The sequence below is a fragment of the Callospermophilus lateralis genome, chromosome 15, assembly GCF_048772815.1.
Source record: "Callospermophilus lateralis isolate mCalLat2 chromosome 15, mCalLat2.hap1, whole genome shotgun sequence".
Lineage (NCBI taxonomy): Eukaryota > Metazoa > Chordata > Mammalia > Rodentia > Sciuridae > Callospermophilus > Callospermophilus lateralis.
The window spans coordinates 40,934,137-40,955,964 of record NC_135319.1 but is presented as its reverse complement, the minus strand read 5'-3'; the positions used below and the strand labels follow the sequence as shown (position 1 = coordinate 40,955,964).

The 21,828-nt window shown below is 37.0% G+C and overlaps 1 protein-coding gene across 13 annotated transcripts in view; it reads left to right on the top strand.

Annotated features, from left to right (window-relative positions):
* The window catches only part of Pbld (phenazine biosynthesis like protein domain containing), a 63,243-nt gene that overhangs the window by 20,956 nt on the left and 20,459 nt on the right, over positions 1–21,828 (top strand). For 4 of the 13 annotated variants that reach the window (XM_076834944.1, XM_076834938.1, XM_076834936.1 and 1 more), the window contains 4 exons: positions 2,279–2,364; positions 13,663–13,733; positions 15,810–15,928; positions 17,637–17,775. In XM_076834944.1, the coding sequence (XP_076691059.1) occupies positions 17,692–17,775 (84 nt within the window). In that variant the 5' untranslated portion in view covers positions 2,279–2,364; positions 13,663–13,733; positions 15,810–15,928; positions 17,637–17,691. The remainder of the gene's footprint in view (positions 1–2,278; positions 2,365–13,662; positions 13,734–15,809; positions 15,929–17,636; positions 17,776–21,828) is intronic. The other 9 variants (XM_076834947.1, XM_076834945.1, XM_076834939.1 and 6 more) reach the window with 8 other exon arrangements.

Genomic DNA, 21,828 nt, shown 5'->3' with positions numbered 1-21,828 from the left:
CCTGAGAAGGGGAGAGCTCTTCTCTCCTTTCTTTCCTCCCTGTGCCAGCTGTTACCAAGAACAATTGGTGAAGCCTCAGCTCAAGGCCAGAGGCCTTGTTTACACATTTCTTCAAACTACTATACTGGATACATGTTTGTGAAAAACTAGTAAGGGGGTTTCCAACACCTGGAGTGCTGATTTCTTCCTGGCCAGTAGCCAAGTAAAACAGGGCAACATGAAAATAGGAAGTTTATCTACATTGAACTCTTTTGTAGAGACTCTTTTACTGACAGTCCTAAAATCAGCCATGGTGAAGATTTCTGGAGAAGCCCAGTTAAGACTTTTCTGTGGAGAAAGTGGGTGCCACTACAGAGAGAGAAGGGCTGGGGCTGTAGCTCAGTGGTAGAGCACCTACCTTGCATGTGTGAGGCATGGGTTGGATCCTCAGCACCACATAAAAATAAATAAATAAAGATATCATGTTCATCTACAACTAAAAGAAGAAGAAGAAGAGAAGGAGGAGGAGGAGTCTCTATTTGCCAGATATATATATATATATATATATATATATATATATATATATATATATATATATATATCTCCCAAAGCCGTACCCCAATTCCCACCTCTTCCAGCCACACCTTACCACTTCAGTTACCACTCAGTTAATCCCTATCAGGGGATTAATTCACTGATTGGATTAAGACTTTCACAACCCAATCACTTTTCCTCTGAATCTTCTTGCATTACACATGAGTTTTTGGGGGATACCTCACATCCAAACCATACTATCTACTGTTGTGGAGCATTCTACAAATGTTATCTTCTTTTCTTTCTTTCTTTTTGTTTTTTTTTTTTGGTGGTGGGAATTGAACCCAGATGCTTGCTACGTACATATTCTACCACAAAGTATATTATGTCCCAAGTGTCTCTACAAATATCTTTTAGGCCTAGAGGGTCTAATACTATAAAGTATTACTGAAGTCTTCTTTTTTCTTATTGATCTGTGTAGTTTTATCCGCTATTGAAAGTGGGCCTAGAAATCTCCCACTGTCATTGTTGAATTGTCTATTTCTTCAATTTGATGAGTTTTGCTTCATGTATTTTGGGGCTTTGTCAGGTGCATATATGTTTACAATTATCCTATCTTCAGTTAATCCCTGTATTATTATAAAATGTTCTTCTCTGTTTCTATTCACAACTTTTATATTGGCATCTATTTTGTCTGATATTAGTAAAGCCACTCTGGCTCCTCCACTCCCTCAGTATGAGAAAACACACACACACACTGGGGTTTGAACCTATGGCCTGTGCGTGCTAGGCAGGCACTCTACTAGAGTTACTTCCCCAGCACTTTTTAATTTTATTTAAGATATGGTCTTGCTGAGTTGCCCAGGTTGGCCTACATTTGAGATCCTCCTGCCTCAGACTCTGGAGTAGTTAGAATCACAGGTGTGAACCACCATCCCTGGCTCCAGTATGAGTCTTTTAATGCAGACTGATGCTGAGGATATCTGAGAGATTTCCCAGTCCCATTACAGTTGCTAGGGTTCTCTTCAGTTTGATGTTCTCATCAGGCTTATTAGCAAGAAGCACATTCTGCCATACATTAAACTCCTTAGGCTCACTTCTGCATCGTTTCTATTTTATTTTATTATTATTATTATTTTTAATGTGATGGGGATTGAACCCAGGGCCTTGTGCACGCGAGGCAAGCACTCTATTACCTGAGCTATATCCCCAGCCCCTCTGTATGGTTTCTATTATTTATAGCCAGATTAAAATATGGTTTAATGTCCAATGAAATGTTTTTCCTGATTCAACCCTCCTCGGTTGATGGTAGTTGTGGTGTTTTTGTTGGTGGTTACAACTTGCCACAAATGTTTGTCTTGGTTTTCCTTGCTGATCTCAATCAGATCACCTACTTTCCAAATATCTGGGAGGTTTCAGTTTGGAAATTCTTTTGTCACCCATGGCTCTGCTTCTTTTTCCAACTTGAAGGTTTTGGAAATGAAATGTCCAAGGATGTATTCATTTTCTTAACTCTTCGGCACAGAGGACTCTGGAATCATAGCTCAGTGATACAGAATCCAACTCCAGAGCCTATGGAGAACCTTAGGGAGAGTCACAGGGTCAGGAATTTCTGGGCAGAAGATGGCAGAGTGGGCCTGGCTTTCTTTGATTATTCCTTGCAAGTTTTGTTTTCAACCTATTTGTGCTTTTGAATCTAAAGTTTCTTAGAGAAAGAATTTGGTTATTTTTTTTTTCTATTTTTTTGTTTTGTTTTGTTTTACAGTAAATCCCCAGCCCATTTAAGTTACCCAGACTGACCTTGAACTTGCCATTCTCCTGCATCAGCCTCCTGAGTCACTGGTTTTACTGGTAAGTGCCACCACACCTGGCTGGTTAGATCAGTTAAAAAAAATCTATTCTGCTGCACTGGGGCTGTAGCTTAGTGGTAGAATGCTTGCTTAGCCTGCAGGAAGCCTTGAGTTCAATCCCCCCTGCCCCACCCCTGCCCTTTAATTGGAGAGTTGATCCATTAATCACTTGTATGACAGGGTTTATATCTACCTTTGTAATATTTCTTTTCTATATATCTTTTTGATTTGTTTTTTGAGATGGGGTATTCCTATGTTGCCCAGGCTGACCTCAAGTGTACCATCCTCCTGTCTAAGCCTCCCAAATAACTAGGATTATAGGCTTGTGCCATACAACTCACTTCTATATATCTTATGTTTTTATGGTTAATTGTTCTATTTTTCAATTTCTTTAATTTGTTCATTTTTGGTTGTGCTGCAGATCAAACACAGGAACTTGTTCATGTTAGCAGGTACCATACTGAAACGAACCCTGTATCTTCACTTGCTTTTAGCTATTTGTGTTTAGTTGATCTTAAAAAATACTAATTTGGGCCAGGCATAGTGGCACAGGCCTGTAATCCCAGGGACTTGGGAGGCTGAGGCAGGAGGATCACGAGTTTGAGGCTCTAAGCAACTTAGTGAGACCCTATCTCAAAAATAAAAAAAAATAAAAATGGCTAAGGTTGTGGCTCAGTGGTAAAGTTCCCTTGGGTTCAATCTCCAGTACCAAAAAACAAACAAACAAACAACAACAACAAACCCCCCTAATTTTGAAGGTCACACAGCTGAGCAATATTTTGTTAATCTTCCATTATCTTTGCTATAGATAAAACACCTCTGATATGTGGATCATAATGCTAATGATTGCCAAGGTTACTTTTCTAGGACTTGAAGGCCACTTTTGTTGAAACCACTGACTCTTCACTTGGGCCTGTGCAGGTGTTTAGTAGGTGAACATTTGATGTCGGATGGCCAAATGCTTCATCCTCAGATCATGTTAAAGCTGTCATTTTCTGGACATGTGATCCTGTGAAAAGCCACGAAGTTTCCTTACAAATGTGCAGACAACTGATTACTTCACCTCCAATCAACTTTACCTATACTTTAAATCAGCCTGTTTCTTTATCTCATAAATATGCCTAAACCCCATCTTCAGAGAGGTGGGTTTGAGTCTTGAGTCTCCCCTTCCATATTCAGCTGCTTTATGAATTCTTTCTCTTTTGCAGAACTCAGTGATTGGCATACTATGCAGCTGGCAAAGGGGCTTGGTTTGGTAACATTATTACTGAACTACCTCCTTAGCCCCTACTTCCTTTTCATTCTTTCTTTATTTTCTTTTCTTTTTTCTTTTTTGGTACCAGGGATTGAACTCAGGGGCACTTGACTACTACTGAGCCACATGCCCAACTCGATTTTGTGTTTTATTTAAAGACAGGCTCTCTCTGAGATGCTTAGCACCTTGTTTTTGCTAAGGCTGGTTTTGAACAGCTGATCTCCTGTCAGCCTTTAGAATTGCTGGGATTACAGGCATGCGCCACCACATCTGGCCCTAGGAAACTCTTAATTTATCCTTTGCTTTAAAAGTTTTTCTGAGATTCCTGGCACAGTGGCGCTTACCTGTAATCCCTGCAGTTTGGAGCCTGAGGCAGGAGCATCACAAGTTCAAAGCTAGCCTCAGCAAAAGTGAGGCACTAAGCAACTCAGTGAGACCCTATCTCTAAATAAAATACAAAATAGGGCTGGGGAATGTGGATCAGTGGTTGAGTGCCCCTGAGTTCAATCCCTGGTATCCTGCTTCTTCCCCTCAAAAAGTTTTGCTGGATATGATTCCTTGGTTGACAATCTTTTGTTTGTTTGCTTGTTTTTCAGTCTGTATTCTTTCTCATCATATATCATTTTACTCTATTCTGGCATTAAGAGAAATCAGCTTTTAATCTTTTTATGGATCAATCTTCCATGACGAATCACTTCTCTCTTGCTTTTTTTTTTAATCTTTATTTATTTATTTTTATGTGGTGCTGAGGATCAAACCCAGTACCTCCACATGTGTGAGGCAAATGCTCTACCATTGAGCCACAAACCCAGCCCTCTCTTGCTGTTTTCATGTCACTCTTTTTTGTCATTTTCATTGTCATTTACAGTTTGATCATGATGTGTCTAGGGTAAAGATTGCTTTGAGTTTATGCTACTTGGGATATGCCTCTTGGCTGTGGAGATTAATATTTTTACATCAAATTTTGGAAGCTTTTGGCCATTATTTCTTCAGGTACTTTCTCTGCCACTTTCTCTCCAGTCTTCTGGGACTCTCATTTTGCATATTATGGGGTACTTGATGTTGCCTCAGATCTCAGGCTCTATTCCTCCTCCTCCTCCTCCTCCTCCTCCCCCCGCCCCTCCTCCTCGTTTCTCAGACTGGATAATCTCAATTGATGTATATTCATATTCACTAGCTTTTTCTTTGTCTGCTTAAATCTTCTGTTGTGCCTTTCTGGTTAATTTCCATTTAAGTTACTATACTTTTCAGTTTCTAAAATTTTTATTTGGTTCTTTTAATAATAATAATATCTCTTTTTATTGATATTCTTTACTTGGTTAGGCCTGATTCATATAATTTTCTTTTCTCATACTTTTTTTTTAGTTCTTCAGACATATAATTTCCTTCTGTTTCTTGGAACATATTTAAAATAGTAGATTTCATGTTTTTGTCTAATAATTCCAACATTTGGGCTCCTAGAGGGACAATTTCTATTGATTGCTCTTTTCCCTTTACATGTCTTATTTTCTCATTGCTTTGCATGTCTCATTATTCATTGTTGAAATCTAGAAAATATACATAATGTTGCATCTCTGGATATCAGATTCTCCCTTTTCCATTATTTGTTGTTATTGTCATTTATCTAGTGACTTTCTCTGAAGTCTGTGTTCTTTGGTGAATGTCTCTAGTTTGAGTGTCTGAAGTCTCTAGTTTGTTAGCTTGGCATTAGCTAATAATTAGACAGAGATTTTGTTAAATTCCAAGAACCAATATGTCTCCCAGTGTTTGCTGAAGGGCTCAGTGTGTGTGTTTTGGGTCACACCTTCAATATTCAGTCAGAGGTGACAACTTTGCCTTAGCTTTCCTTTTCTGCTTGTAGCAAGTCTTTAGGTCAGCCAGATGTTAAAGTGTAGGGTATCTCAGGTCTTTATGTACATAATTTTAGGATATATTCAGAGTCCTTTTCATGTGTTTTGCCTTCTAAATTCCCAGGAATATGTCAGAACTTTTCTTTTTCTTTTCTATTTTCTCTCCCTCTCTCTTTCAGAGACCAAGACCTCATATGTGCTAGGCAAGCGTTCTACCACTGAGCTCATCTGCAGCCATGTCAGAGCTTTTTTTTTAAAAAAAATTAATTAATTAGTTATTTTTAATTAGGTATAAATTATAGAAAAATTCATTTTGGTTCTTTGTACACAATTGAAACACAACTTTTCATTTCTCTGGTTGTATAAGATGTAGCGTCACGCCATATGTGCAGTCCTACCTAGGATAATGATGTCCATCTCATTCCACCATTTTTCCTGACCCCATCCCCCCCCCCCCCCCCCCCCGCTCAGAGCTTTTTAAAAAAATTTTTTTTTAGTTGTCAATGGATTTTATATGCAGTGCTGAGGATTGAACCCAGTGCCTCATATGCCATGCAAGTATGCTACTGCTGAGCCATACCCCAGCACGTGTGAAGCTTTTTAAAACCCCTTCTGGATATCACATTCCCCTGCTATTCATTAGGCCTGTAGTTTGCCCCAGTTGTTATCCACTGACTCAGGCTGACATGATGTTATTAAAGAATTGCTGCTGATTGTTTTTGACAAATAACCCTGGAAAAAAGGCTTTTTGCACCAGGTGAACTCTGAATCAGGTCAATAAAGACAAGGGTTGTTATTGGGCTCTACCAAGGAGATCTCAGGTAAAATAATGATAATTATTTATGAATGGGGCTTTCAAGAAACTTCAACCATATCTTTTCTTTTGCAATTGGTTGTTGGGTAATTCCAGGATGATAGTTTCCAAGGTGACCCATGAAACTGGGAGAGAGGATGAGATAGAGCAACTTAAAATGCCGCAAAGCTCACTGATCTTATTGAGAGTCATGCTTCCCCCGCCCCTCAAGTGCTGGAGTTCAAACCCACAGCCTTCCCCATGTTAGCTAGGCAAGTTCTCAACTATACCCCAGCCCACACATTTTATGAATAAACATTTTCCTTAAATATATTAACATTATGAACTACATTAATGGATATTCTAATATTGAACACTATTGCATTCCTGGAATAAACCTTAAGGAACTTTGTTTTAAGAAGGGAAAAGTTTACAATAAAAGGGAAAAAAAAAGAATCTAGGAATGGGAAAGTAGCTCAGTGGCAGAGCACTTGCGTAGGATGTGTAAGGTCATTGTTCAATCCCTAGCACCACAAGAACAAACAAACAAAAACTAAACTAATGGCAAATTTCAGTTACTTCATTTTTGTTCAGGACTAGCTTTGGGTTCAAGAGGTACAAAATCAGCCTTTTATAATTCTCCTCTTTTGAGCTTCCCCCACCCCACCAAATTGGCCATATCTGAAATCATACAAAAATGACTATGAAAAAATATGTGAATGTTAAAAAGAATGAGTTGTGTACTCTTAAGGAATAAGGAATATAACTCTGTGTAATAACATGGAATGTGCCTACCATATATTGTTATACACTAAGTTGTTATACATATATAACAATATATGGTAGGCACATTCCATGTTATTACACATCGTTATATTCCTTATATACTAAGTTGTTATATATATCTTCTTCCACACACACATTAGTAGCTAAATGAATCTAATTTTAAAATTAATTTTATTCCAAATTTTGAGTTAAAACATATTTTACTTAAAATTTATAATTCTTTTTATATTTACTTTGTTTTTACCAACTGAAAGAAAAGCAGATAGTATTTATGTATGCTATGAATGCTAATACTCTTTTATTAAATATTTACAATTTCACAGAAGGAAATTGGTGTTCATTAATGAAGGAAACACTAAGCTGGGTGTGGTGGTACAGCCTATAATCTCAGCAACCTAGGAGGCTGAGGCAGGAGGATACAGGTTCAGCAACTTAGTAAGACCCTGTCTCAAATTAATAAAAAATAAAAAGTTCTGGAGATGTAGCTTAGTGATCAAGCTCCCCTGAGTTCAATCTCAAGTATCATAAAACAAAAAAACAAAAATGTGAAAACCAAGTAGATTCTTATATGCTAACAGCTACAGAATAAACAGGAGTCAACTTTCTGTTATCTGTACTCAAAGGACGTCTTGAACAAACTAAGGCTATTAGAAAAGGACAAATAAGCGTCAGAGTTCCCAGGTACACCCATGGGAAGGTTTAATGACTAAGCTATTTGGACAAGATGAGTTTATGATTTCCCTACATTTATATGGTAAATGAAACCAAAATTAGAATAGAAGGAAGCATCTACAGTGTTTTCAAAAGCAAACCACATGGCCCAGTGCAATTGGACATACCCATGATCTCAGCTCTCAGGAGGATGGTTAAATTGAGGTTAGCGCAGGCAGCTTAATGTTACCCTGTCTCAAAATAAAAAATAAAATAAAAGGGCTGGGCATGTAGCTCAGAGATAGATTGCTCCACATGGACTCTCCTGGGGAAGGTAGGGCAGGGAATTATCAAAAGGAACTTAAACTTTTTATACTATTTTACTGTTTATGAAGGAGGTTATATTCATATACTAAAGTGGTGATTAAGGGCTGGGGTTGTGGCTCAGCGGTGAAACGCTTGCCTAGCACATGTGGGGCCCTGAGTTGGATTCTCAGCACCACATAAAGGTAAATAAACAAAATAAAGGTATTGTGTCAAATAAATAAATAAATAAATATTTAAAAAAATAAAGTGGTGATTAATAACCAACTTATAAAAACAGAGTTTAAATAAAGAGATGAGAGGGGCTAGGATTGTGGTTCAGTGGTAGAGCACTAGTCTCACGTGTGAAGCACTGGGTTCGATCCTCAGCACCACATAAAGATAAATAAATAAAATAATAAAAAAGGTGAGAATGTTTGAGGGGCTGGGGATTTAGCTCAGTTGGTAGAATGCCTGCCTCATATGTACAAGGTCCTGGGTTCAATCCCCAGCACCCCCACCCCCGCAAAAAAAAAAAAAAAAAAAAAAACATATTGAGAAAGTTTGAGAAGTCATGAATAAATTTATGAGCTTGTACTGTCAGGAATAATAAAGCATATTTGTTCAACATTATTAAGGGTCATAGAAAACCACTATAGGTGTCCAAATGGAATATGAGTGAATCTAAAGAAAAATCATTTAAATTATTTGGATCATTTTAAAATCCATTGAGAGAGTTCTGCCTGACAGCTGTGCCTCAGAAATAGCCATTACTTTGACCAAATTTGTGCCAACTCACTCACTTCTTGGGCAAAGAAAGCAAGTGAATTAAACTTTACTGCCTCAATGGTATAGTGGTATAGTGGTAGAGTGCTTGCTTAGCATGGGTGAGGCACTTAGTTTCAATCCTCAGCACCACATAAAAAACAAATTTAAAAAAAAAGTTAAATTCTTTAAAATTCTTTTTCTCTCTTAGTAACTTAGGGGGAGGGTAAGGCTGACTTTTCTTTACAGATATGAAAGTAAAAATTTATTATTGGGGAGGGGAGAGAGAAAGAAAGAAATTGAGGTTCTCAGAAATAAATTCCAGCATAGATGCCCAGGGAAGACCAGTGTGGTTCTTTCATGAGCCTCTGTCCTGTTCCCAGGAGCACAGCATTGAAGCCTGACACACAGTAGCTCTTGAACTGAACTTGGATTTCTGAACCCGCAAAGATGAAGAGCAAATTATTAACATTGGCTCCAGCAGGTCTTTGTACCTTTATCACCATTCCTTCATATCCTTTCTCCCCTCTATTTTTGTCTCCCACTGATTGTCCTATGAATAGTACATGCACTCTACCTAACATGCCCATTTCCACTTCTGATGAACAGTTTGGTTTTTTTTTTCTTTATGGTACTGGAGATTGAACTCAGGTCCCTGTTGTGGGAGCAAGCACTTTACCAACTGAGATATATCCCCAGCCCAGATGAGCACTTATTTGTGTGTGTGTGTGTGTGTGTGTGTGTGTGTGTGTGTGTGTGTTTATGGATCCACTTGAATATCACCTGTTAAAGAAAGCCATTATTTTGGACTTGCACGAGACTCCCAATAGGTCCAATTAAAAATAAAATTGGATCGCCCATACTGTAGTGCCAGTGTCACAAAGTTGTTATCTGATGGTCCTAGAAATTAGGAGAATGAAAGCCAGATTTTCCAAACAGGCCAATCTATGCAATAGTGAATTTTCCCCTGCTTTAATCCTTATACCCTTTAATTCTTACAAAAAGTAACCTGAAGTTTTCTGATGTTAACCAATCAGTTGTTTTGTACTTTTCTTTCTCCCTGTTCCTACCTTAGAAGGAAAGTAACTTTGAAATGACCCATGCACTTTTTGTCTTTGTTTTTCTTTTTTCAGGCCTTTTCTGTCTGTAAATCCAATCTCTAAAAATACAACAATAACCAGAATCAAAACAACATTTTCTACTCAGTCAACTGGAATGCTTACTCTATTTTATGGAATGAAATGTTATCCAATTCTAGAATCGTAAAATAAAGTCAATTAAGATCTTTAAATAAATTGTTGTAATTTTGTTCTTTGATACCCTGCATCTCTGGAGCTCCCTCTGACCATCTCCTGGGAAGATTTATTGTCCTCTCATTGTGTTCCTGAGCATTTTATCTCTATATTTTTTTCTCATATATTATAATTTTTATGTTGGCCCACCCCACTGGCTGTGATTAATTTGAGAGAGCAATAGGATTTATTTATCATTTTATTCCCCAAATCTAGCATGTACTGGCATTTAGCAAATATGCAGTAATTTTTGAAAATGAAATCATTAATGTGACTTCTACCTTAAGCATAATCTGTCACCATAGAGTACAAACAAGGACATTAATTGACTAATGATTTGGCTGAGCATACAAATTAAAATTAATATATTTTAGAAAAATATTTTTATACTTTTATGGTGTTGGAAATTTCATGCTCTTTCTCTAGTGTTTCTCCAAGTATAGCATCAGTGTTACCTGGGAGCTTGTTAGAAATGTAAATTCTTGGACCCCACCTGAAGACTACAAAATCAGAAGTTCTGGGCATAGAGTTCAGCAATCTGGTTCTGATGCATGCCAAAGTGTGGTTCTGGAACCAAATAAAAATACTTAGAATTTTACACTTGGTCACCAACTCCTTTCATTTAATCATATAAAAATCTTTTTCATTTTTTATACACAAGACAATACAGTTTTCTAATGTTTTTTGTACCAGGTCCCTTGGTTCTTTTTGTTGTTGTTTTAGTGCATTTCAGTTGTAGAACAATAGATTTCATCATGGCATATTTGTATATGCAAATAATATACATTGATCATCCACATGCCCTTAGTATTCTTGAGCATCTTTTTTTTTGGTGGGGAGAGGTACTAAGGATTGAACTCAGGGGCACTCAACCCCTGAGCCACATCCCCAGCCCTGTTGTATTTTATTTAGAGATAGGGTCTCACTGAGTTGCTTAGCACTTCGCTTTTGTGAGGCTGGTTTTGAACTCGAGATCCTTCTGCCTCAGCCTCCCGAGCTACTGGGATTACAGGCACGCACTACCACACCCAGCTCAATTCTCTGTATTCTTAATTTCTGTTCTCTCTCTATTCTTTCCACTCTTTCTTTTTTTTTAAAAAATATTTTAGTTGTAGATGGACACAATACCTTTATTTTGTTTATTTATGTTTGTGTGGTGCTGAGGATTGAACCCAGTGCCTCACACATGCCAGGCAAGTGGTCTATTGGTGAGCCACAACCCCAACCCCTCTTGCCACCCTTTCTTTACTAAGCTTAGGAGAAAGGAAAGATTTAAACTAAAAGAGTACATGGCAGTTGGGAAGCAAAGAGAGACAGAAAGGGACCAAGTTCCTAATATCCCCTTCAAGGGTATAATTCTAATCACCTAACCCATCACTTCCCAATAGCACCACATGCTAAGGCACCACTAAGCCTTTAACACATGAGTCACTGGGGGACATTTATCCAAACCATATTGTGCAGTGATAATTCAAAATTTCCATGGACTAAGATTTTAGTTCCTTAAGTGAGGGTTTTTCCTATTTTGACCTTGAATATATAAGGCATAAGATGTGGTTAAGAACATAGTCTCTGGACTTAGACTATTTGAGTTCAAATTTAGGCATTGTCTCTAGGTGTGACTTTGGGCAACTTTTCTGAGCCCTAGTTATTCATCCATTTATCTCATGGCAGTTCTATGAAGATTAAATGCTCTTAGAATCATACATAGCACATAATAAGTATTATGATTACTATTGTTCTTGGAGATTTATGCAGCAATTAGAATTGTGTTGGGCTGCAAGTAAGAAAATTTTGGACTATATTAGTTGCCTATTGCTGCTGTGACAAATGATCACATAAACAGTGGCTTAACATAAAGTTTTTATGTTACAGTTCTGGAGGTATGTTATTATATTTGTTTTGTTTGTTTTCATCCATGGCTGCTGCTCATAACTCCCATAGCTCTTGTTATTTCCTAAATGACTAGAAAACTAAGGTTTAAGTATTTGGCCTTTTATCTTTGGTTCCTTAAGCAGCTTTGAAACAGCTTTAGAATGATAAAGATAAGATAAAAGATATCTTTTGTTATAGCGTTGGGGCCCTTTGTGCAAAATTCTGTTTCTGATCTTCTCCTGTCCTCCTTTACCTGCTCCTTTTTCTTCTTAAACAGGTCATAGAAACTAGAATTTCTCTTTCCTGTGGTGAGTCATCAAAAAGAAAAATATAATTTTCCCCTGCGTTTCTGTCTTGGAACTAGACATAAAGAAATTCTCTGATTTACCTTGTTGGGTAGTAGGTCTATGCTTTCCATCTCAGAAGTGGTCCTAACCAATACTGGAATGAAGGAATGTGACATATAGAGTCCATGAAGGCTCTCAACAGACAGAACTTGTAGGTTTTCCCCACTCCATTGAATCAGCATTAAATTATGTCCTTTTGTCCAATCACAGTTCTACATGTTTACTCATGTTCCAACCATGCTCATGCAATAATTGAAAACCTAAAATGATAGTGTTCAGGGAGCTTCTTTCTTTCATACAGAACAGATATGGAAGAAGCTCTAGGCCCTTTCTCCTGTATCGCATCCTGTACATCTCTTCATTGCTATTCTTTAAAATATCCCTTTGATAAACCAGTAAAATGTAAGTGTAGTGTTTCCCTGAGTACTGTGAGCTGCTTTAGTATATTAATTAAACTAAAGGAGGCGTTTGTAGGAACCCTAGTTGGTAGCTGTTTGGTCAAAAGTTCCAGAGGAATGGATTTGTGACTGGAGTCTAAAGTGGGGGGAATCTGGTGGGTCTGGGGTCTCAACCTGTGGGCTAATGCTACTTTTGGGTAGATATTGTCAAAATTCAATTAAGTTAGATGACATCTAGTTTGTGTCCAGTACAGATTTGTTGCTTGCTTGCTAGTCGAGAGGCATTCCCATACATTTTGGGATCAAGGAGGTGGTCTGTGTTGTGGGTATGTCATAGGAAAGACTAAATTGGAGTTTTGTTTGTGCGTGTGCGTGTGCGTGTGCGTGTGTGTGTGTGTGTGTGTGTGTTTTCCCTCTAGATTGAAAGGGGAAGTCAGAAGGATCTCAAACTCAAAGCGTTGGCAAGGCTGCTAATATGGATGAAATTGTGTCCCCCGCACCCCCCCACCCCCCAAAAAAATTCATGTGTTGATGCTTTACCCAGAGTGTTATGATATTTGTAGATGGGATTCTTTGGAAGGGTATTGGGATTAGATGAGGTTATGAGTGTAGGGTCCTTATAATAGAATTAGTGCCCTACTAAGAACTTGCTCCCTGTCCCTGCCCTATGACCATGTGAGTACACAGCAACATAGCAAGAAGATGGTTCTCTACAAGCCAGTAACAGAGCCCTCCACAGGAATTGAATTGGTCAGCGCCTTGATCTTAGAATTCCCAGCCTCCAAACTATGAGAAAATAAATTCCTGTTGTTTAAACCACTGAATCTATGGTTATAGCATTCTGAGCTGACTACTAATTTTTTTTTTTCTTCTGGAGCACTGAGAGAGAATTTATTTATTTTTTATTTTTATTTTTTATTTTTTATTTTTTTAGAGAGAGAGAGAGAGAGAGAGAAATTTTTTAAAAAAATATTTATTTTCTAGTTTTTGGCGGATACAACATCTTTGTTTTGTATGTGGTGCTGAGGATTGAACCCGGGCCGCACGCATGCCAGGTGAGTGCGCTACCACTTGAGCCACATCCCCAGCCCCGAATTTGTTGTTGTTATTGTTCACAGTACTGGGGATTGAAACCAAGGTGCTCTACCACTAAGCACCACCTCCAGCTCTGTTTAAATTTTGAAACAAGTTCTCAGTAAGTTGCTGTGGCTGGCCTCAGACATACTATCCTCCTGCCTTAGCTTCCCAAATAGCTGGTATTACAGGTAGGCACCACCATACCCAATAAGAATTTGTTTCTTTCCAAAACATTTCTAACTCCTAAAGGCCACTCATATTCTTTAGTTTGTGGCTCCTTCCTTGTGTTAGTCAGCTTTTTTGTCACTGTGACCAAAATACCTGACAAGAATAACTTAGAGGAAGAAGAGTGTTTTGGGGCTCATGGTTTCAGAAGTCTTAGGCCACAATTGGCCAATTCTATTGCTCTGGGCCTGAAGTAAGGCAGAACATCCTGGTGAAAAGGTGTTGTGAAGGAAAGCTTCTCAGCTTATGGCTTCTCAGCTCAGCTCATAAGAAGCTGAGAGAGAGCGAGAGGAGCCAGGGACAAGATATATAATCCTTAAGGGCATGCTCCCAGTGACCTGCTTCCTCCAGCCACACACCACCTGTCTATAGTTACCACCCAGTAACCCATACAGATTATTAATTCATCAAATGGAATAGTCCACTGACTAGGCTATAGGTCTCATAATAAATCATTTAACCTCTGAAAATCCTGCATTGTCTATTACAGGCCTTATTGGGGAATACCTCATATCCAAATCATAACATTCCTCTTTTTTTTTGGTGGTGGTGGTACTAGGGATCGAAACCAGAGATATTCTACCACTGAGCTACATTCTCAACTCTTTATTTTAAAATTTGAGACAGGGTTTTGCTAATTGCTAAGCCTGGCCTTGAATTTGAGATCATCCTGTCTCAACTGCTCAAGTAGCCAGGATTATAGGTGTGCCCCACTATACCTTACTCCTTCCTCTATCTTTTTTTTGGGAGGGGGGAGGGGGGAAGGTGGTACTAGGCATTGAACTGTGGGGCACTCAACCACTGAGCCACAACCCCAGCCCTATTTTGTATTTTATTTAAAGACAGTGTCACTGAATTGCTTAGCGCCTCACTATTGCTGAGGCTGGCTTTGAACTCACGATCCTCCTGAGCCGCTGGGATTCCTTCTCTATCTTTAAAGCTAGCAGTAGCATCTTCAAATCTCTTTCTGACTTGGACTTTTATGCCTCTGTCTTCTATCAGCCCACCTTGATAATCTGCCATAATCTTCTCATTTTAAGATCACTTGATAAGCAACTTTAAACCCAGTTATAACTCAGATTCTGGGAATTAAGATGTGGACATCTTTGGGGACCCCTATTCTGGCTACCACATGGACTAACAATGATTTGAAACTTCAGGACATTTATTATTTACTAAACAAGAAGCTTGGAGGTGGGAGCTTCTAATGTTTACCTAGCAGGTTAACTATATCATCAAAATCCCATACTCTTTCTTCCTTATCTAGTATCTAGTATTTTAAGTTTTAGTATGTTTCAGCTGAGACCAATGAGGCTGAATTCCAATCAAGTTAGAAACATGCCTCTTGACATATCTCTGATTTTCATAATGGTATCAATCCTGTTCAATTTATGAAAACTACGCTGCATTATCAGAACTTTATTTCTGTTCTCTACTGAAATGATCTAAAATAATAAAGGCAATCTATAGTAAAATTTACAAATAATTTCGTAAGCAGATCATATTGTACTGTTGATAATGGCGATGCTCCTGAAATGGAAATGTTGTCGGGCAGATGGCACCATGATGAGAAATCCTCACGTTTCTCAGCCAATATATCAAAATTCAGTTTTGATGTATGCTCAGTATACTACTTACTTAAATAATTACTTCAATAAATATTTATTGGGTGTCAGGCATTGTTCTAGGAGCTGAGATTATAAGCCATGAAGAAAAGCAAGAAAAGATCTGACTTCAAGTTGTTTACTATCTGGCTAGAATAATCCCAAATGCAAATGAAAGTCCAAGATATTATTTTTTATTTTTAAAAATATTTATTTATTTTTTAGGTGTAGATGGACATAACACAATGCCTTTATTTTTATGTGGTGCTGAGGATCAAACCTGGGTCCTGCCCGTGAGAGGCGAGCACTCTACCGCTGAGCCACAATCCCATCCCATTCCAAAGGTATTATTTTTGATCTACCAGATTAGTAATGATAGAACACTCATGTTTTGTCTAAATTGATATGTTGGGGGCCAAACAGGGTCTTATTCATTCTAGGCAAGTGCTCTGGCATTGAGCCAAAGATAAATCTAGCACACACCTGAAGATAAATTTAAGTGTCTACCTGACCCAAATAATTTTTACCTTTAGTAATCTATTATAATTGAAGAATAAGACATACAGACCAAGGTTTGCTTTCATCAAGTTTGTTTACCACATCATCTTTAAGTGAAAAATTAGAAACAACTTAAAAATTCACTGAAAGGGAAATGGCTAAATAACTTACACCCATAAGCCTGCTGTAAATATATTAAAATGATATTTTTAAAGCAGTTGTTGTTGTTGGAAAATACTCATGCTACACTGTTAAGTAGGTTAAAATTTTCTGATTAAAACTATATATCTAAAACATTAATAATGTTGTTTCTGATTTGTATGATTATAGATCAGTTTTTTATTGTCCAAGATTTTTAGAATGAGCATATTTTTTATAACTAGAAAAAATGTATTCTTTTAAAAGAAAGTAATCTTCATTGGGAGACTGTAAGTGAAACATGTGTCTCTTGGATATTTCAAGCATTTTATTAAAACATAGCCTGAGGGCTGGGGTTGTGGATCAGTGGGAGAACACTTGCCTAGCATGCATGAGGTGCTGCATTCAATCCCTGGCACCACATAAAAAAATAAAATAAAGGTATTGTGTCCATCTACAACTAAACAAACAAACAAAAACATCTACAACTAAACAAACCTGAGCTAGTTTGGGCCACTCAAAGAAAGAATATGATTATTCTTCTAAGTTCTATTTGTGATATGAAAAGCCAATGCAAATTTGAACAATATTCCACTTAGCCAATATTTTTTTCTAGTAGCAAGCAGACTTTTATTAAGGATAACAAAGATATCTCATTTGAAAATATTATCTAATGGAAAATAAAATAATCGCAATTATCTTTTAATCATAATTAATTTTGAGTTTTAAATAATTTCATAAATGTGGTTTGGTCGAAAATGCTGATTTTTTTTCTTAATTTTACCTTAAGCATATCATACACATTGAAAAGTTCCAAAACTTCATTTAAGCTTAAAAAATAATTTAAGAATTAACTTAGAAGTTTTTTAAAAAGATTCTTGGAACTGGTAAGTTTATACTTTCATCAAATTAAAATGAAATTTTGATTTTTGAAATAAAACCAAATTTTCCTGCTTCTTTACATACCTGATTTTAAACTGATTTTTTTTCTATATTTTTTTGTTGGTGCATTATTGTTGTACATATTGATGGAATTTGTTGTTACATATTTGCACATGCACACAATATAATTTCCATTTAGCTAAATATTTTAAAACAAATTCAATATAGTAGCTCAAAAACTTAGCAGATCTTTAAATTAAAATATGTTAGAATAATTGCTTGACTTTTTTTAAGGTTTTTTTTTTTTTTTTGGCAGTTATAGATGGACAGAATGTCTTTATTTTATTTGTTTATTTTTATGTGGTGCTAAGGATTGAACCCAGTGCCTCACACATTCTGGTCAGATGCTTTGCCACTGAGCTATAGCCCCAGCTGAATTGCTTGACTTTTTATCAGGAAACTGTTAGTTGCTTCTATACACCGAGTAAAACATTAACTTTTTGGGTTTTTTTTTTTTTTTTTTGCAATAACAAGAAGTAAGGAAAACTACGGACAACTCTGAGACCTTGCAAAACAGCGTGCAAGAAAAATGAAGCTCCCGATTTTTGTAGTAGATGCATTTACAGCAAGAGCATTTCGTGGGAATCCTGCTGCTGTTTGCCTCCTAGAAAATGTAAGTACTTGATTTTCAAGTGCAGTACTTGAACTTTATAGATTCCTATAGAACCAATTACTTCTTAAAAAAAAAAAAAAAAAAAAAAGCCAGGTGCAGTGGTACCTGAGGCTGAGGTAGGAGGATCACAAGTTCAAAGCCAGCCTCAGCAATTTAGCAAGGCCCTAAGCAACTCAGTGAGACCCTGTCTCAAAATAAAAAGGATTGGGGATGTGGCTCTGTGGTTAAGTGCCCCTGGGTTTAATCCCAGGTACCAAAAAAAAAAAAAAAGGAGACCCTGCCCTGCTGTTTACTTCTTTGGTTTGTGTGTTCTTTTGTCATGATATCAGTGGTATTCATGTTTTCGAGTTTATTAGGACCAGATTATGTGACGAGAATGCTTATACCTAGACTGATTTCAGAGAAGTGAAGATTTATATAAAGAGAATCTAGAGTCAATTTAAAAAGAACTAGCTAGGTACACTGGCGCCAGCCTGTAATCCCAGCTACTCAGAAGGCTAAGGCAGAAGAATCACATGTTTCAGGCCAACCTGGGCAATTCAGCAAGAATTTCTCTCAAAAAAAGAGGGGTTGGGGGGTAGGGGGGGTGACTAGGAATGTAGTTTAGTGGTAGAGCACTTGCCTAGCATGCATGAGGCTCTGGGTTTAATCCCTAGTACTACAAAACAACAACAACAACAACAAGAATGTGGTCTTCCATTAGCCATCAGGGTTCCATTTAGTTAGCACCAAATGTTGAGGGAAATGAAATTAGAAATTGAATCAGTTTTATGTGATTAGATGTGTCTGATAATAGATTTGTCATAACTAAGACTGAATATTTTTAACCTTACTTATAGCTTAGACATTTAGAAATTCTTTTCAGGACCAAGAAAATGAGACATTTTGTAAGGAATTAAGTAGGTAGAGAGGTAGAAAGAACTAAGCTCTGAATGTACAGAACTTAGCTTACCAAAAGTCTTATTTTTAAAATAACTTTTTGAAGCCAGATGTGATGGCACATTCCTGTAATTCTAGCTACTTTGGAGGCTGAGGCAGGAGGATAACAAGTTGGAGGCCAGTTTCAGCAAATTAGTGAGACCCTGTCTCAGGATAAAATAAAAAGGGATGGGGATGTAGCATTGTGGTAGAGTACCCCTGGGTTCAGTCCCCAGGACTGCCCAAAACAAAAACAAACAAACAAACAAACACACACAACTTTTGGGTTAGGATAAATGTTAATGGAATAGTTAAATATTCTTGACTTTGTAATTTTGGGGGGTAGTAAGAAACAGATGATCTTAAATAAGTCATATAAATTGGGAAAATTGTGCACTGGGGCTTTTGCATTCTATCTCAGTTTGTTACATAAGAAACTATTGATTCCTGGGGCTGAGGCTGTGGCTCAGTGGTAGAGCTCTCGCCTCACATGTGTGAGGCTCTGGGTTCGATCCTTAGCACCACATAAAAATAAAACAAATAAAAATAAAAGTATTGTGTCCAACTACAACCGAAAAAAAAAAAAAAAAAAGAAAGAAAGAAAGTATAGATTCCTATCCCTGGACCAACTGCAACAAATTCCTTGGAGGTGAGACCCATGTAGCCACAGGAATCAAAGCTCCCCAAGTGATTCTTGTGTGTAATCAAGTTGAAAAACTGCTGAGGTTTGACTGAAATTGGTCAAAATATTGTTAATTGAGTCCTTGGAACACTTCTTTCTCCCTCAGTGGAGAAGGAAAATGTGATCAAGTGTCCTTACCTTGCCCTAACTGTGCATTCCTTATGCAGCCTTGTAGCTGAGAAGGTAATAAAGTCAATAGACTTTATCCAGTAACACAAGAGTGTGGGGAGATTAGTGAGAGGATTATTAACCAGATTCCAAATCGTGAACTTTCATTAGGAACAATCTGGAAAACATAACTTCCTGTCAAGGAATTGTGGAATTGACTATAAATGCTTGTCAAGAGTCTTAATATATTTGTCCCATCTTCCCATGGAATATTATTGAAGAATTCTGAATATAGTTTTGAGTCATTTATATATTTAGTTTTTACCAGATAATAAAAATTGGCATTATTCCCCAAATTACTCCTTTTATCTTCAGAACTCTTACTAAACATCAGACCTAAAGGACCTATTTCTTATAAGTACCGCGCGCTAACCGATTGCGCCACTGGAGCTCCATAAAGGACCTATTTCTAACTATCCATTTAAATATATTTGTATGTTACTTATATATTTGGAAAAATTATCAATAAAAATTTAAGTGAAGTTTTTAACAGTTCAGTAAGAATGAAAGGAGGAAAAGATAGGAAGTCCATGACTCAGGGAAGCTCTCTAACTATCAATCTTCTAATTATTCACTTCTTTTTGGCCTTGGACCTATAAGACTAGCTAATTTGATTGACTGTCAGGGTCACCTGAATAGGTATCTAAAGATTATTTTGTTAAGCTTCTTAATCATGTTTTTTCACTCTTTGGACATGAGAACCTTGTCTTCCTGGAGGCTGACATAGCATTTTCCAATTCACAATCAATAAAAATTATAATAAAAGTGACAAACATGATCCTTGGATTCTGGATATGGTGCATACCCAAAACACTTAGAGAAAATGCAAGTGAACACAGGAAAATATCAAAGATAAATAAATGCTAAACCTTATAATATTGATTACAATTCCAAAGGCAGTCAGCTTACCTTAATGCATTCTACAAATATTTATCAATATCTACCACAAGCCACTCTGGGCTAGGGGTCAGGGTTATAAAGATCAACAAGTCGACCAGATCTGTAAGTACACAAAGTCTAATGATAGAAATAGATATGGATATCTTATCCTTATTCAGTAATCACCACAGAGGCTAAAAGACCTAAAGGTAGCAAGTATAGTAGGGACTTGGAGGATTGAACAATGTTGGGTTTTATGGAGGACAGAAATACTTGAGAATTTAAGTGCAGGGCTTCAATAGAATTTTTGTTGTGTTTTGTACAGTTATATTTTAACTTATTTAAAATTTGACCAACAATCTTTTTATCAAGTATTCAAAAACTAGGGATTGAATCCAGGGACACTCTAACTCTGAGCTACATCTCTATTCCTTTAAAATTTTAAAAAATTTTGAGATCATCTCATAAAGTTGCCAAGGCTGACCTCAAACTTGTGATGCTTCTACCTTAGCATCATAAATCACTAGCATTATAGGTGTGCATCACCATGCCCAACGAAGGTAAAAAAATTTTGAGAAATGAAGTTCCAAGGGTTTCTATAATATTCTAAAGGTTTTTCGTTTTCAAGATAACTCCATTTTAAAAATTTCACAAGGATATTTTTTCACTTTAAGATTGTACAATAGGTGAAAACACAGAGATCAAGAGCTAAGTGGAAAAAGGAAGAGATATTTGAAAAAAAATAACGCTTTAAAAAGTTGATGGTGTTCTCAAATACCTTACAGTGTTTGACAATAAGGGCCATATGGAAAATATATATAGAAATAATGTAATAATAAGGTGGATACATTATATGACAACTATGTAAAAAATTACTGAGACCCACGACTAATACCGGATTTTAGTCCCGGAATTTAGTCCGGTAGTGATAATGAGTGGTATTTTGTTTATTTTGGGGTAAATCAGCTGTAATATTTAGTGAAAATAACATATCAACAGGGAGAGGGAATCTATATTGAGTTTCCCTCATATTCTAACAAAGTCTCAGGGTTTTTTGTTTTGTTTTGTGGTTGTTGTTGATGATGGTGGTGGTGGTGTATGGGTGTGTTAGAACAGGGTTTCTCAACAATAACACTATTCACATTTTGAATGGTTCTTTTTTTGTATGGGGTAGTTATTGCATTGTAAGGTTTTTAGCAGTATCCTTGGTCTAAAGGATACAGTATGAAGTATCCTTCCCAGAAGATGAGAGTGGTACCTCCCCAGTTAGGACAATCAAAACTGTCTCCAGACATAGCCAACAGTTCCTTAGGGCAAAAATTTTCCCAGTTGAAAACTGGTTGTTTCAGAGGATACCCATTCTTTAAAAAAAAAAAAAAAAAAAAAAAAAGAATATAGTTGTTGAT